Source organism: Cebus imitator, unplaced genomic scaffold (genome assembly GCF_001604975.1).
Source record: "Cebus imitator isolate Cc_AM_T3 unplaced genomic scaffold, Cebus_imitator-1.0 Scaffold9, whole genome shotgun sequence".
Taxonomy (NCBI): Eukaryota; Metazoa; Chordata; class Mammalia; order Primates; family Cebidae; genus Cebus; species Cebus imitator.
In genome coordinates this window covers 6573565-6590437 of record NW_016107324.1, presented here as the reverse complement: position 1 = coordinate 6590437, position 16873 = coordinate 6573565, and the positions used below count along the sequence as shown (strand labels likewise).

Genomic DNA, 16873 nt, shown 5'->3' with positions numbered 1-16873 from the left:
AGACTGAACCCCAGAGCCCAGACTAAAAATCACCACACTGCACTGCATTGTTCTATAAAATAAAAGAATCAATCAATTAGTAACTTTCTCATTCGTTTTTGTGAGGATGCTACAGCAGAATATAAGACACAAGTAAACTGATTAACTTGACAGAATGATACCAATTAAATCCAAGGAATGCCATAGACTTGGTTCTAAGAAGGAAGTGGTGCTCTCTCAACACTGGGCAAGTCCCGTGAGGTCCTGGGGAGCTGGTCCAGACATTATTTATCCTCTCTGTGGGCTTCTCAGGGAACACATCTGCCCAGGCAAAGTACAGCAGCACCCTCATTGTCTTGGCATTGTGAATGGTCTGTGAAGAGACCCTCTGAAACATTTCCCTGAGACAGTACCCAGTCTGTTCCTGCCTTTCCAGGCTCTGCTTTCCCTTCACCTGCAAAAAGAGCTCATGGTGTTCACTTTTTTTCCAAAAAAAAAAAAAAAAATTCCTCATCCCCTAGTAACTATTAAAACTATTATTCCCTTCAAGCATCTTTAAAAAGTAGTTGCCATGAACTATCTTTATTTTTTCATCAGTTTTCAACTTCCTGCAATCCAATATTTACCAGATTTCATAATTTAATATCTCTGAAATTAGAAATAAATCTTACATCCAATGGCATCTTTGCAAATCTAAGCGGCAATATTCTTCTGGTTTTCAAGTGGTACATAAATTAATGGTGCATCATTTACAAAGTGGCATTTTAGATTCCATGAACCATGGTATGCATAATCCATCATTGAAAGTTACTGGATTAGGACCTCTCCGAAGACAAGTCAAAGAAACTGTTTCTTATTTATCTTGTACTGTGGCCTCTCCACACTCAGTGTTCTATTAAGTGATTGATTTACTTATTAATTTTAAATTTCATCCAGTAGAACTAAATTTGTTAGCCCATTTCATCTGAGATGTCTAACAGATGTAAGCTATGTGTGAGCCATACATGAGAATGTTGAGGAAGAAATGGAACCATAAAGCAAAGTCCTGTCTATCAATCAAAAAGATAATTATAGCAATCTTGTCTACTCCTAAAAATTTAAGCCAAACTTATGAACCACAACTATTTAATTTGTAAAATATATATTTTTAAAAATATTTGAATAAAAAATGTCAGTCTTCATTGTGACAAAAAAACTATTGACAATACCTAAAGATATTTTGTCAATAATATTATGCAGTTAGAAATTATTCCTGTTGTTCAAAACACATCATCTTGTAGCTTCAGAAAACTATTAGTTACCACAGCAAAATAATACCAGGAAAATATTTTGACTTGCCCTATAATATTTTGTGGGTTATTTGGGTTAAAAAAAAATCTTATTGTTTTTATCTAGTTTAGACCAAATAGGTACCTTGTAAAGAAAAATAGGTACAGTTTCAAATGTGACTTATCTTGTGGTCTAAACAGGTCAGAGAGCCAGCTGCCATTAGGAATGGTCATTGATGGCCCATGTTCATTCTTAATGTCCCTGTCAAACAGATTGTTAAATAAGCTTAATATCTCCCCCCAGTCACTAATCATAATCCCAACTTAATTTATTCTGTTTCAATGTTCATTTAATGAAAGTGAAATCATCTCAAGAAATTCAGTAACAGGAATTTTATTCAAAACCTTTTCTGAGGATGTTTTGGGGTCAGTATAATTTCTGTCCAATCTTTGTGCATTATCTCATACTTATATACCTCTACAGTACAATGAAGTGAGCAGAGACAGGAAGGGAATGAGAAGGAATACTATCAACTGTTAAAAAGGCCTTCTAATCATTACTCACATTTACCTAGAAGAAGGCAAAGAGTATAGAAACATTTATGACAAGGGGTGAAACAACTAGATTTCTTTTTGATCATTACTTTATTTCCCATCTCTCCACACATCCTGCTCCAGTAAGAATTTTCTGTGTAAGTCGAGGGCTGCAGTTTATTAAAAATTTGAACTTGCCCCTTATAAGCCTTATGGGAATCTGAATTGAGATAGCCAGAGATTTCTGGCTAACTAATCATTATCATTTCTTGAAATTTGGATGTTATGTACGCAGCTCCAAGCTGATCTGCATTCTGCACCAGTTACAGGAATAGACCGGCCAGGAAGTTTTGAAATTCAAGGACAGATAGGGTTAAGTCCTAGCCCCAAACTACAGATTAGCCCAGCAAGGCTCTCCAAATCTTTTGCAATAAGCATTTGGTAATGCGTGGGCCATTTATTTCCAGCTTCCAGGCAGTTCAGCTGAAGGCTTAGGTTAGAGAATTGCAAAAGCTTATGATTCCTCACCAAGGAATGAGATGTGACGCAGTAGAGCAAACTGCAGACATTTAATACCAGATGTTAATGTAAAAATTGGAAAAATTTTGACCCCCACATGGTTATCTGACCCATGGCCTGCAAAATCCCATCACAAAGTCTGTAAGTCATCATTATTCCTGGATTCTTCCACTCTTAACTTTGTGCCTACTCTTTGTAATATAAAATAATAATTCTGAGTCATATAACTGAGATAATTAGATCATATCAATCTTGAGGCATTTCATGCACACACTAACAGAGTAATCCAATTTCTTACCATAAAAATCAGAAGTACAGCTTTTCTGATTAGATTTCCTAGTGACTGTTCAGAAATTATTTGAGATATTTTTATTTCCATTGTCTGCCTTCCACACCTGCCTAACGTCACTAAACGCTGAAGGAAAGAAAGGAAGGGAAGAGATTTTTCTTATTTGCACTGAAAGTTAAAAGAACATCTGAAACACATATTTCTGAACAGTTTTACAGTTGTTTGCACTTCTTCCCTAAATCTGCACACTTTAAATCTGCACCAACACAATACAGTTTCCACAAACTACAAAGTGCTCTATAACTGCAAAGAAAATTGTTTAAGCTCTGTTGCTTAAACGTGGATCCCAAGAGAAAAGAGGCTCAAAGAATCTCCTCTAAGCCCAGATTTAAGGCAGGGAGGACTTTTAAATGATCCTCTTCTTAACTGGACATGAGTATCTTATTTTCACATCTGTATACTTTTTTGATGCTCAAAATGATGACAGAGGAAAGAAGGATGTAAAGACTTCATGAATCTTTAGCAAGAAACTAAGCATTCAACTGACCCAGGTAAAATGCCACCACAGGGTTTAGCACCTCTGTGGTGAGCTGAGAGAAAAACCAGAGACACCAGTGCATCAGAGGCTACTCTAGAGAAATACCAACCAGTACAGGAGCCTGAAGAGCCAGGCCCTGCCCTCAAAAGAACATCCAATTCAGTTTCTTCTATCTGTCTCTCTCTCTCCCCCCATCTATCAATCGATCAACCTCTCTCTCTCTAACAAAGACAACTGCAAATACAAACAGACAAAACTGGCAAGAACAGCTCACAAATTGTGCAAATGAGAAAAGGTCTTTAAGACCATCCTGTCCCAATTTCTCTATCAATGGACGAAGACACCAAGGCCTGGAGAAGTCAGGTGGCAGCTCAAACAAATCAGTACCATCACTGTGACAGGAAGCCGGAGCTCCTGGCCCCCATTCTGGTAAGATTTACTTGTTCTCACACAAGATGTGAAGGAAATTTTACTATTCAAGGGTTGAATATAATCCATATTTTTCTTTGAGGGATTAAATTTATTTCTCAGAGTCACATTATATCAAAAAACATATAACTGGAAACTCTTTTCTCCCTTCCTCTATCCTTTACTCCATTACTTTTTTCTCTCTCTTGCTTTATCTGTCTTACTTTCTTCCTCTGTCTCTCTCTTTCTTTCCTCCATAGGTATACACATTTGGAGGCAGAGGAGAGAGCCAAAGATAGCAGAACTAAATCAGGGAAACACAATTTGCAATTGCCTGTAATAGCTCAAAACTTGGGCTGAGATTTTAAAAACCCAAAATTATCAGTTTAAATCTCGAATCTAGAAAAAAAGTTTTTCTTTACAAATAATTTGATAACATTTATGTAAAATTAAAATTTTATTATTCCCCAGTGCCCTCGCCATCACTACTCATCCCTCAGACTTTTCATCTTCATGTTCAAAATAATCCCTGGCACTTGTAATTGAATGACCTTGTAATGGGTGTGTGGGTTTATTTGGATCTGATGGAGCCAAAGTAAGCTAATAATGTGTTTCTCTCACAATTATCCGCATTATTTGTTTATAAACAGCCTTCTTTAATTTAAACTGGATTTGCAAAATTAGACCATTTCTAATCCTTCCTATCCCTTACACATAGGTCCAGTTGTTTCATTTTATTCTAGACTCAGATTCTAAGAATGAGTACATTTTCCCCAGCATGTAAAGGAGAGGAAAAAAAATCAGTGGACTAATGTAACAAAAATCTCCCCAATGAATTTCCCATGAAGAAGAGATAAAACATCAAATACCAACAGTGCCAAAACATTTACTGAAAGTTTTCAAATATTGCAAAAATATTACAAAAAGTGAGCAAACATGGTGAAACTAATGACAAATTAGACACTAAAAACATCTGTTTAAGTGTAGGCAGGCATGTAGGGGAAAGGGAATGTCCATAGGCAGTTACTATGGTAAAGGACTGCATTTGACTCTCTTACACATATGCCATTTTGATCCCATTTAGAAAAAATTATCGCAGACTTGGAAATTTAGGTTTTAAAAAATTGTGACCTATAAATATCACATTACCTCCTTACCCATCAAGTGTCACCTAACTCTCTTAGGAAATGTAACTTTATCTGTCCAACAATTTAGTAGGGACCAGATTAAGGACTCTAGAGTTAAAAGTTGATTTGCATTAAACCATTAAGACATGATGCTTTATTTTTGCTTTCTGGTAGAGAAATGTATCTTCTAGGTTATCATTTTATTTCCCTGTAGGATACTAACCAGTTTTATATCCTACTGGCAATTTCATTTCATCAAAGCCTTCCCCACTGATGAAATTCAAGTTTTTTCATATTCTCTTCCAACTGCTCTGTTATACTGATGTTAACTGGAACTTAATTCACCTGTTTATGAAAGAATTACATTTTTAATAATTTCATAATTTGTGCTTTGACAATCATCAAACAACCATGTGAGGTAGGTAGTATGTCCTCATTTTACAGAGAAAGAAACTGAGTCTCAGAGAAGGCACATTATTGCCCAAGTTTATAGAGGGAAGAAGTGACAGAGCTGAGGTTTTCACACAAATATGCCTGAATCAAATTTTCATATGTGGACTGAAAATTTGAGCTGAAACATCTCCAAAAATATCAACCTTACCTACATACGTCTATTACATGTTTGAATTAAAAACACAACAGCTGAGTATCAAAAGCAACTAACTTTAAATGATCCAAATCTGAGTTTTTAAATACTAATTAAAATAATTATTTATTAATTTGTTTGGCTTCAATTCTGAAACTTTAAAAATTAGAAATGTTGAAAATATTTGCCCATAGACTATATGGAATATTATCATTAATGTGTGAAATTACAGTGTTTTGCTGATTCTGTTAATGGTTTGGATGATGCTCAGCAAATTACTACTGAGGTTGTTAGAAAAGCCACTGAAAAGTATTTAGAATACTTAGTGGTGAGCCTCTCTGATATTTCATGAGCATATCCCTACGTGACACAGTCTGAGAGCTTTTTGAATAAATTTGATCAAATTACCAGCCTATCCTGCTGCAAAGATGTTCATTCTTCTTTGTCCCTAGACTGGTAGAAAAAAGAGAAACACAAACATAACAAACACAAAAATAACTTTGTTATCTTCAGGGATGAAAGCCATTTGTTGTTCTGGCTGAACAGACTGGTAGATATCCAGACCAAAGAGTGACATGCAACCCAGTCTGAAAGCACCATAGTACCTTTAAATCTTAAAAGTATGGGAAAGGCAGATCTTACATATACATGTTTATCTGTCAATAGGCATGCTTTTCAGCTTGGATATATATCTTTAAAATGCACCCTTTTACCCACCTGAGGATCCACTCAATGTATATGCAGCTTTGCAAGGTTTTCTCCATAAGTAAGATTCTAAAGTTTAGGACAACTGGTATCTAGGTTGATTTTTTAAAAACATCTGTACTTGTAACAGTGGGTGTTTTGTCCACCAAATCACAAACTAGACAGTGACCACTGGCCTGGTTTTCCATTGCGTACGCTGCTGTTTGATGGGCACTGGCAGCTGTCTGCGGCAGATTAAAGTTAAGTGAGGCAATCTGCCTGCCCCACCTCTAGCCTCAAATCCCAAACTCTGGAGCCAGTGGAATTTCAGCTCCACCTGAAGTTAAAAGATAACTATGTGGTTTAAATTCATCTTGACTCACAGCTTCACTGTTTTATCCTGGCTAATGCTGCTCACTGTGTCTGTGGTTTTCTTACATAAATTTTCAATCCAGCTAGTGCTGTTATAATGTGTCTTTTCCAGCCCTGATGTTGGGGGTGGAATTTTAGCTCGCATATTTTTTCCAGATGTGATAAGCTCTCCATAGCCCTCTTGGTGAGCAAAAGCATATCCAGACCTTCTTGAGCTTGACCGGCGGGTCCGAGTCCTTCGGCTTCTTAGAGGCTTTGCCTTCTTTTGAGCCTTCTGCCACTGGCGGATCTGGAGAGAAACAGACCCAAAGTGAGATGATGCATCCAAATGACAGACTCCAGGCCCTGGACCACTTTGTAAAGTGAAAGCCTTTTATTTTTTAGTAAAAACAACAATGCAAAAGGAAGTTTTAAACCTAAAAACTAAGAAATTTTCCACCCAAAAGATGACACTTGACACTGGTCCATTTTTATTTCTATCAAGAAACTTCAGTAATTAAGAAATATCAGGCAAATTTCATTATTGTCTCTCATATATCTTCAATGTATAAGAGATGCTTTTGTATAGAAAGATTTTCTCACATTTACCACCCAAAGTCAGCATAATAATTTATAACTTCATTCTCCAAAAACCAGCCTTTTTCCTCTCTTTAGAGGTTCTCTGTATTGAACAGTAGTCAATAACTGGACTAGAAGAAAATTTAGAAAACGAGTCAGAAATATTCAACTCTTGTGGTAGGTCAAAGTATCATCAGATTTCCAGGGTTTTGATTTATTTTAGGTTTGTATGGCCTTTCTAAATGTTCCAGATTATTGTAGGTTTCCAACAACTCTTTCATTTTCCTGTAAAGTTAAGGAAAAAAAGACCTAAGGTTTGTTGTAAGCGACGCTGTTCTCTGGTTTGGCAAATCACTTGGATTCTGACTTTTGTGTCAGGAGAAAGCCAACAAGCAGAACATCATAATCGGACTTATAGGAAAAACGAGCACACCCTTTCTTCCTTTACTCATCCACCATTTTCTGGGTTTATATCAGAATGAGCTTGGAGATGCAAATAGAGAGGACACATATGACAAGGGACTCTGAATTTTTCCAGAAGAAATATTTTTACACTTTGGTCCCAATATGTCAGAGACATCATGATTAAAAATATATATATATCTACTTCAGTCTCTCTCAGCATCACTGGCCTGGGTCCCAATATGTCAGAGACATCATGATTAAAAATATATATATATCTACTTCAGTCTCTCTCAGCATCACTGGCCTGGTCCCCGTCACCACAGCAGCTTGCTCCCTCTTTTTATTAGATGGCTAGGAATGTTTATCTCCCTTTCTTTCTCCTTCTCACATTAGGTCAGGTTAGTGCTGACCTAACTTGGCATTGTCTTACTTAGATCACATTAGGTCAACCTAACCTAGTCCTGATCGTTAGCCCCGACGAAACTTGACATTGTCTACTTATACTCCTCTTCCCATGAAATTCTGAAATATATATATATTCTGTTAATTTTCCAATTAAGGAATTTCTATAACCTGTTCTTCCTGTTTTCCTTCCAAGTTATATTTCTAATCTACCCATCGTGTTGCTCTTCCCCTTCTTAATCTGTTCGGAAGGTAACATCTCACTCATGTTTCTGAATCTGCTACTAGATTTCTACAAAAATGTTAAGCCCCTTTGACTCGTGTCATGCTTGTCACCTTTTTATTGTTTCTGTACTTACCCTAAAATCAATCTTTTCCTACAACATGCCTTTCCCTTGGAAAAATTATCCAAAATGATGCCTGTGAGCTTCTTTTTAAAAGTCAGCTTTTAAAAATACTCAGTTTAACTTTTAATTTGTGACTCCCCATCACATTTAGTATTAATGCTTCTCTCTTCATTGGCACTAAGGACTAGTACATTCAATATGTGGGCAGTCCCATCTATCCTGATGTGATCTCATGTACCAGTAGGTGTCTGCTTGTGACAATTTCATTAGCCCATCTCTGAGCTTCCAATCAGGCAGAAAAGGACACCATTTCAAGAGCCAAAAACCAGACTTCAAGAATTCATCAGCACTGTGAGATACCTGATCACTCAGGGTTGGGTATAAATCCACCTTCAAAAATCTGAATGCCACCACTGGCATAACTGAAGCCACTGTTGTTAAGAGAATTACAAGCCAGATGCACTTCTGGGTCAGGGAATGTCGTGCATTACCTGTCATTAAAGAAAATATACACTGTGGTTATAAGTAGGACTGAATTATTAATAAATAGGTTCTTTGTTCCTATAAAGTCTTTTTTGAAATGGTGAGATTTGGATCACCTAATGTCACCACGATGATAAGAAGACAGAAATGCTAAGATCACCCTCAGGAACTGCTTAGTGGCCTTACCACTTCAAGATTACCAGCCTGAGCCAAGCATTCTCTCACCCAGGCTCAGTCCAGTATTACTCATGGAGCACAATTCTCTCTTCCAGCATCAAGCTCCCGTGCTTACAAGGCAGTCATTATTTTTAAAAGGCACATGTGCCCTTTACCTTTATGGACTCTTAAATTAAAACTATCATATCAAAACTACACAAAAAACATTCCACATGTAGGTACGATCTCAAATAATGATTGCACTGATTGGCTATGTCATAAAAGGGAAGCTTTATCTACTACAGAAGCAGCCTTATAAATTCCAGGCAATGGCTTCAGAAAACCTGCCTCAGAGGGACTTCTTATCTGTTTAATGTCATTTGGTTATGAGGTACTCGAAGTTCCAGAATCAGGAAGGCTCCTGGGTTTGTGAAAACAGCATCCCCTCACCAGGAGACTGTTGATGTATCCATCCAACATGCTAGGGCAATGGGACAGTGAAACTCATTTCCAAGCCTGCAGCCAGTTTCCTTACTTTTTACTCACACCTCACATACCCCAATGTGAGTTTGAACAAGGCAATAAGGGTCAGTAAGGCAGGCAGACAAGCTTCGTGGGAAGATGCCAACCCTGCTTATATCACCAAAATAAACTTTTGTCCCTCTTCATTTTCTAGAGATTTAGCATCATACCTCCAATTATCCAGGTCCCCTATCCCAGTGTTGAAATGTTACCACCATTCAAATAGGCTTTGGGTATGAGGGCTTGGCTACTGAATTGTATGTCTGCTTTTTCTGGCTTTGAAGAGTAGAATCTGCCTACCCAAGGGCAGCTGATTCCAGCTGCCTTCAGCCATGGGCAGAAACAAACTTGACTCAATAAATTAAATGTCTCTTTGAGCTCCTTGAAGTTTGGTACCCTCCGGCATGGCTGGGAAAACAAGCTTCACTTTGAAACCACACTCCTATTTGCTGCTAGCTAGTAAGGAAAAAGAAATTCTTTTCTGAAACCCCAATGTTGATCTAACTTTTAAAAAATTTCATTGGAGCTCAGTAATTAATTAATGAAATGGCATGTGCTTAGCTGGAAAGAGTCGTCCCCACACAAATTACTTTCTCCAGTCAAGGCATTCTAATCTCATTATGCATTACAGTGCTCTCTTAGGACTTGAAATGTTCTAGTCAATGCACTGAACTTTTCAATTTGGCAAACGATCTTAAAAAAATAAAACAAAAATAGTTTTAGTGTCTTTCTTTCCTAATATGCTTATTCTTACTCATATCCAACATGTCTCTACATAGTTGGAATCTTTTGGTAAACAAAGTATTACCAGTACATATTAAGTAAGAGTGGTGCAACTTAAAGATTTCCATTTACATGTAGGAAAAGGCAGAAGTTGAGGAACATTTTTAAGGCATGTGTGAATTTAAATGGAATTAAATACAATTTCAGGTGCCTTTGCATCAATGTAAATTTGTAACCTTATAATCTTATAATTCTATTTTGGTCCTTGTGGTCTTATTTTGCTTTCTACATGAATCATTCTAAGAATTTACTTCCTCAATTAGTGGATACAAATCTCACTCTTGCCTGATTAAGTTCAAGAATGTGTTGGTCACTACACATCTCTCTTTTCCAGTTTGTTTAGATGAACTCGGAAACTTCACTCTTAGCAGCTTATTTCACACACACTAGAGATTTCAAAACCTCTGAGAAAGTATATTAATAGCCTTCTTTTATAAAGCTCAGTGGCCTTTGCTGGGAATCATTTTGAAATGTGGAGTGCAATGATAGTATACTCTATACACAGACCAGAAGTATGCTCTTTGTAGAATAATAGAATCTCAAGGTTCTAAGAGATTTTAGGGAGTCCTTTGCTGCTCATCTGATGTTCAAATTCCTCTGCAATGTTCCCAACCAGGAATCAAGCCTCATTTTCATGAATAATAATAATCACCATCACCACAATTAACATTTATTTAAAAAGTACTATGTGCCAAGGTACATACTAAATGATTTATATGTATTGTTTCCTTTAATCCTCATAAATTTTCTATGAAAATAAGGCTTAATAAGAGCCTCAGTTTATAAGTGAAGACATTAATGTGTAGTATAATACTGTGAGCTGTATGTTTGGTCTTTCTCTCTGTTTTCTGGCAAACACTTAAAAAACTCCTTGAAATCCTTAAAGTGGTAAGTGTGTTTTTGTATGTTAATGAGTTGACTGTTGGCTGGAAGACCCTAAACGCCTTCAGGATGAGGGCTGACCATCAGAAAGACTAAGGCAGGATTAGAGGATTGGGACTTTCAGCCCAGCCTCTAATCTCCTGGAAGGGGAGAGAGACTAAAGGTTAAGTTGATCACCAATGGCCAATGACTTTATCAATCTTGCTTATATAATAATGCCCCCATAAGAGCCTTAAAGAACAGGGTTCAAAGAGTTCCCTGATAGCTGAACATGTAGAGGTTCCTGGAGGGTGGGAGGACTGCAAAGGGCGTAGAAGCTCTGCACCTCTTCCCCCACACTAGCTCTATGCTTCTCTTTATCTGTATCCTTTGTAATATTCTTTATAATAAACCAGTAAATGTGTCTCCCTGAGTTCTGTGAGCCACTCTAGAAATTAATCAAACCCAAGGAGGGGGTTGTGGGAACCCCAATTTGTAGTCAGCTGGTCAGAAGTAGAGGTAAAACATCCTGTGGCTTGCCAGTGGCATTAGAAATGTGTGGGCAGTTGTGAGGAACCTAGCCCTCAACCTGTGGGATCTGACACTATCTCCAAGTAGATATTCTTGGAATTGAATTGGAGAACATCAAGCTAGGGTCCTCTACAGAAACACTTCATTGGTTATTGGTGGGAAGAAATCCCCACTTCTTGGTGATCAGAGGTCACAGAAGTCTTCTGTGTTGATGGCTGACAGAGTATAGGAGAAAGGATTTTGTTTATTTCTATATATTCTTACGTGGAAAGAAGAAACTACCTCAAAGTTACAAAGCTTGCTAGGTGGTGGAGCTGGTGCTTGAACCCTGAATGTCTAACTACAAAGCCTATTCCTCAGGCCACTTATGGATTAATGTCCCGGAATTTTCAGAAGGCTCTAAATTATACACAGTTTCATTCTTATCTAAATGCAAATAAGTTCTATGGGTGAATTTTGGCAGACGTTGGTGATAATGTGGCATAAAGGGGAGTCTAGTATTTCTTTTTCTTCTCTCTACCATATATGAACATTTGATAGGTCTTCAGGTTGCCCTAATGTATGTGCCATGCCTCTCATTTGCAAAGAGACAGCCTACTACATGTAAACTGTAAAGAACCTGTAAGCTACTATCAGTGATTCTTCTGCATCTAGTAGAGACAACAGAAACTGAGTGAGCTTTTAGAGCAACTTTTAAGCCCAGAAGCCTTCAGATGCCTGGCTGAATCAATTTCTGGACAAATGATCACTAATCATCCCCAGCTCTACCCAACACAAAAAATAAATCATAAGACAAGTAAACAGCAACATGACACTAGGCCCTACTAATCAACATGACTCACTTACCTACAAATGGAAACTGGTTTGGGAAGATGCCAAAGATGCCATTACTGTGCATTGCAAATAAAATGGAGAAATAAATGGCAATGCTCCCCCAGATGAAGACGTGATTAATGAAAGTCCAGTAACTGGTATCCAAGGCTATCTGTAAATAAAATCAAATGCAAATGGGAGGTCTTTGAGGATTAAAAGAGCATCATTTTAACTAGTGATGTTTCCCCGAACTGCCCTGTGGCAGGAAGGTTGCACCTGCCTAGTTCTCAAGCCAACCACTGGCATGCCCACTTTCTGAACACACCCAGGGGACTGATCTGACTTTATATTTCTGGTAGAAAATTGACTTTAGAACTTCTATATGCAAGCCATTATATCTGCCAAGGTTGAGTCAGAATCAGGAGGTAAGATGTAAAACACATTAAACTTCTTTTAAGTGAGAAATATGAAAGCACAATGGTTTAGAATTTTTAAGTTACTTTCCAAATGTCTGTCAAAACTTTCCTATTGGAAAAAAATTCTTTCTGTATGGACAAATGCAATATTTCATACTCTGCAAGTAAATTTTCACAGTATGATTTTTACACATGCATCTTTTTTACACCAATATCCCAGCTCATTTTGATGATCCTTTCTCTTCAATTACTCAATTGATAACAAAGAAAATTCCTCAGCCTTATTTTGACATAAAATTCAGAAACTGGGATTTACAATGGCCTGGGACCATGGTCACCAGCTCTTCTTCCTCCTAGTAACTTGTTGTGGCAGCTCAGCTAGAAGAATGGTGTACTACTGGGGAATCAAGGACGCCACTGGTAAATATGAACACTTGAATTCTTCAGAGAATAAAAAAGTACTTTTTTTTTTATTTTCTGGTATCATTATTTGCATCTCATAGGTCCCAAGTGATCCAGGTCCAAATGAAGGTTTGTATTTCTAGTAGTCTTTTGCAAGACCAAAGGTTTCTCATCTGCCTGAAGGGGGCCTATCTGCATAGTAAACAGATCCCTCTCAACAGGAGACATACTTCCTCTTCCCACCTGTAGTTTACTGTCCCTTAAAATGTGTCCCCATTAAAATGATGCTGGCAGCCTTTGATGTGAACTATAGTGTTGTACTGGACCGAGCATAGAAATTAACACCAAGACAAAAGTATGCCAGATTGCAGGGTCATTTATTATGCCGGCAACCACAGAGGACTCACGTCTCTCCAACCTGTGGCGTCGAAAGGAGGGTGCCAAGACTTTTTATACCCGAAAAACCACCTTGGGAGTGGGGGTGAGGAGCGGGGATGGGGATGAAAAGGCTTCAGACATTCTGAGGGCTAGTGGATTCTGTAAATCATCTCCTGGGCAGAGACGAGGGCTCCGGATATTCTAAGGGCTAGGTGACTCTTGTCATTCCGTTTGTTACTTAAGTGTTTTACAGAAGTCAAGATAAACATTTGTTTACACATTATCTGGGTAAGGTGGAAATCACAGGCCTTAGTTACTTATTACAAGTCGCAGGGGCCAGGATGGCATTAGTTTGGGCTGCTTAGTCTGGCAATTGCCGGTAAGCAAAGGCTAGCAATTCTGGCAGTTACTGATAAGAAAACGTAAGCAGCTTTACATAGTGGCTAGTTTGCAGAGCAAACTAGCAGTTTTATTTACAGTAGCCAAGGCTAGCAGTTATTGTGAGGAGAATGGGGCAGCTGTTACAACTTATTTTAAAAAGCAGCTTTTTCTTTTATAAAATGATGTTGTTCAGGCTCTAACTCTAGGCCAGCTACAGCACAATATCACAAAAGAATTTATAAAAGTACAGCCTTTCCTCTCCTCAGGAGGTCTGAAAACAGCCCTGCCATCCATGACTCAGCAAACACATGCCAGCTTTCCAGTTCAGTTAGCTGCCAAGACATTTCACCAAAATCTCCAACTCTACCTTCCACCACCTGTTAGTTTAACACTCTCAAGAGAAAATGATAGACTGATCTGTATGGGTAAGAGTAGGCAAAGAAAAATTACAACCCCTTTAAAAGGATTCAGCTGAAAGAGTGAGAATAGGTGGCTCCTACTGAAGCAGAAGTAATAGAAGAGACAGACAAGCACTACAACAACAACAAAATATCATATGACCCCTTAAGAAGATGCAATTAGGTCACAGAAAAAAATCTGAAAGAAAATCACACTATTTCTGAATTTAAAAATTCAACAGCAAAACCAAAGAATAGTCACTGAATAGAACTAAATTAATATTCTGGACAAAACAAATACAAATGTTATCTCACAACAGAGAAGAAAAACTTAAGAGAAATGGAAACCATTTGCAAAAAGATGAGACATGAACAGCAAATTTCACAGATCTCAGATCTGTGACCTGAATATACAAATAATGGCATTTTAGAAAGCTAAAAAGGAATAAATAGAAAAGTAACAATGAAAGAAATGACAAAAGAAAACTGCTCAGTGGTAACAAATAGCATAGATTTTCAGATTGAGAGGGTCCTTTAGGTCCTATCCAAAGTAATGAAACAAGATTCTGGTGACATAACCTTTTATACAGAGAAGGAAAGAGAATCAACATAACATCAAACTATCACAGTAAAACTGTGAAACACCACAAAATTGTTGAAATATAACTATATAGTGAAGCAACAACAAAGTTCCTAAAGAAAAAGGCTCTGACTCAAGGATCTTATGCTTATCCAATATAGCATGTAAATGTAAAGGCAAAAAAAAAGCATTGAGCTTAAAAGTATAACATCTCAATATCCTTTCAGAAAAAATTACTCAAGGACATTTCTGCAATGAAATAAAAATTTAAACAGTACAAAGGCCTCAAAATGGCAGGAGACAGGGCATAAAAATGTTGGTAAGCAATGGTTTTTGTAAATGTATAGTTAGTTCTAGATGAGTTATAATGTATGAGAGGCAGTATCAATTTGGAAAAAAATGGTGATAGTAAGCAAATATGTTAAAGGAGCATTTAATAAAATCCTGGAATTAAATTCTAAATAATTAACATGTAAGAGTTGGGGATAGGAGTAGAGACAGACAGGGATAAGAAAGATAAAAACATTTCCAAAACTGTTTAATTGAAGAGGCATAAGGAAAGGTTTACAACAAGATAGTGTAACATTTGGTGAATAACAGAGTTTCATATTATGTATGGAATTCCATTCTGCCAATATGGAAATACATACTTAAATAACTATGAAAATAAGGAGAAATAAAATAAGAATATACTAGTAAAGCTTGTACATTATTCATGATAAATGGGATTTTTTTTTTTTTTGAGACAGAGTCTCACTCTTGTCACCTAGGCTGGAGTACAATAGCACAGTCTCGGTTCACTGTTACCTCTGCCTCCTAGTTTCAAACAATTCTCCTGCCTCAGCCTCCTGAGTAGCTGGGACTATAGGCACCCACGCCCATACGCAGCTAAATTTTTTTTTTGTATTTTTAGTAGAGACTGGGTTTTGCCATGTTGGCCAGGCTGGTCTTGAACTCTTACCTCAGGTGATCCACCTGCCTTGGCCTCCCAAAGTGCTGGGATTACAGGCGTGAACCACCATGCCTGGTCAGAAGTGGGATATTTTAAAATCACAATTAGTGCATCCCAGTATAAAAAAGGAAAAATATAAAACAGGAATTGAAAAACAGAAAAGTAATCATAATATTAATATAGCATGATAAAATACAAGTTATAAGTAGCTTAAACATTCTTATCAAGGAAAACTAATAGAATGAGACAAGAAATAAATAAAAATTAAGAATTTGGCCAAGATTATATATAAGGCAAATGCAAACTAAAAAAACCAACAGAAGCAAACTAATATATAAAATAAATCTTAAGAATCTTTTATTATGAGAAAAGATAAAAGCTACAAAGACAAATTAATAATCAGAAACTATTATGTGACAAAGAACATAGCTTAAATTACATGAGGTAAAAAACACTTTGAAAACAAGGAAAACTTAATAGAAATCATAATCACAACAGCAAACTTTAATACGCTTTTCTCAGCATTTGACAAACATGGCAAAGGTGATGGCTCTTCTGGAAGTCTGTGACTGACCTTCTGGCATCCCATTCCCAGTGTGATCAGAGCCAAGCTGTAAGAGGTGATAACAGTGGTGTTTCCACTGAAGCTAACTAATATGTTTTAATAAACCTCTTTTTTTAGCTTAAATTTTTACAGTGTCTGTCATTTGGAACTACTAGTTTTTCAGGGAAAATATTATGGCAATTTTTATGAAAATGTACATACTCTCTGACTCAGCAGTCAGAGAAATACCATTCTTTATCTAGCAGACTCATAAAAATTAGGAGTTTTAACCCCAGAAGTCTCATTTCTAGAAATCTATCTGACAGTATATAAAATATGTGTACTAATATATGCATTGTGGCATTGTGGCATTGCTTTAAAAAAAAAAAAAAAAAACACATGGAAACATCTTGTATGTTTATCAATGGATGATAATTATATATTCGTATTACGAATTTCTGTACAGCTATTAAAACAATTAAGATAGATCTGAATGTGTTGATTTGGAAAGCTGTCCAGAATGTCTAGTTAAGCAAAAAAAGTGTATTACAGAACAATATACATAATTATTATCTCCTTTTGTTAAATATGTGGAAATGTGTCATCTCAAAGCAAAGGAAAAATATAGAAGGATTTAGGCTATAATCATCATTATAG

General features: G+C 36.9%; 1 protein-coding gene across 27 annotated transcripts in view; it reads right to left on the bottom strand.

Moving 5' to 3' along the window:
• ATP8B4 (ATPase phospholipid transporting 8B4 (putative)) overlaps positions 1-16873 on the bottom strand; it is a 419806-nt gene that overhangs the window by 167732 nt on the left and 235201 nt on the right. For 8 of the 27 annotated variants that reach the window (XM_017543577.2, XM_017543639.2, XM_017543631.2 and 5 more), the window contains 3 exons: positions 12199-12337; positions 8377-8507; positions 5135-6593 (listed from right to left, as the gene is read on the bottom strand). In XM_017543577.2, coding sequence (XP_017399066.1) covers positions 6312-6593; positions 8377-8507; positions 12199-12337 — 552 coding nt within the window. In that variant the 3' untranslated portion in view covers positions 5135-6311. Of the gene's footprint in view, positions 1-468; positions 6594-8376; positions 8508-12198; positions 12338-16873 lie in introns of those variants that run through there. The other 19 variants (XR_005203098.1, XR_001829596.2, XM_017543680.2 and 16 more) reach the window with 14 other exon arrangements.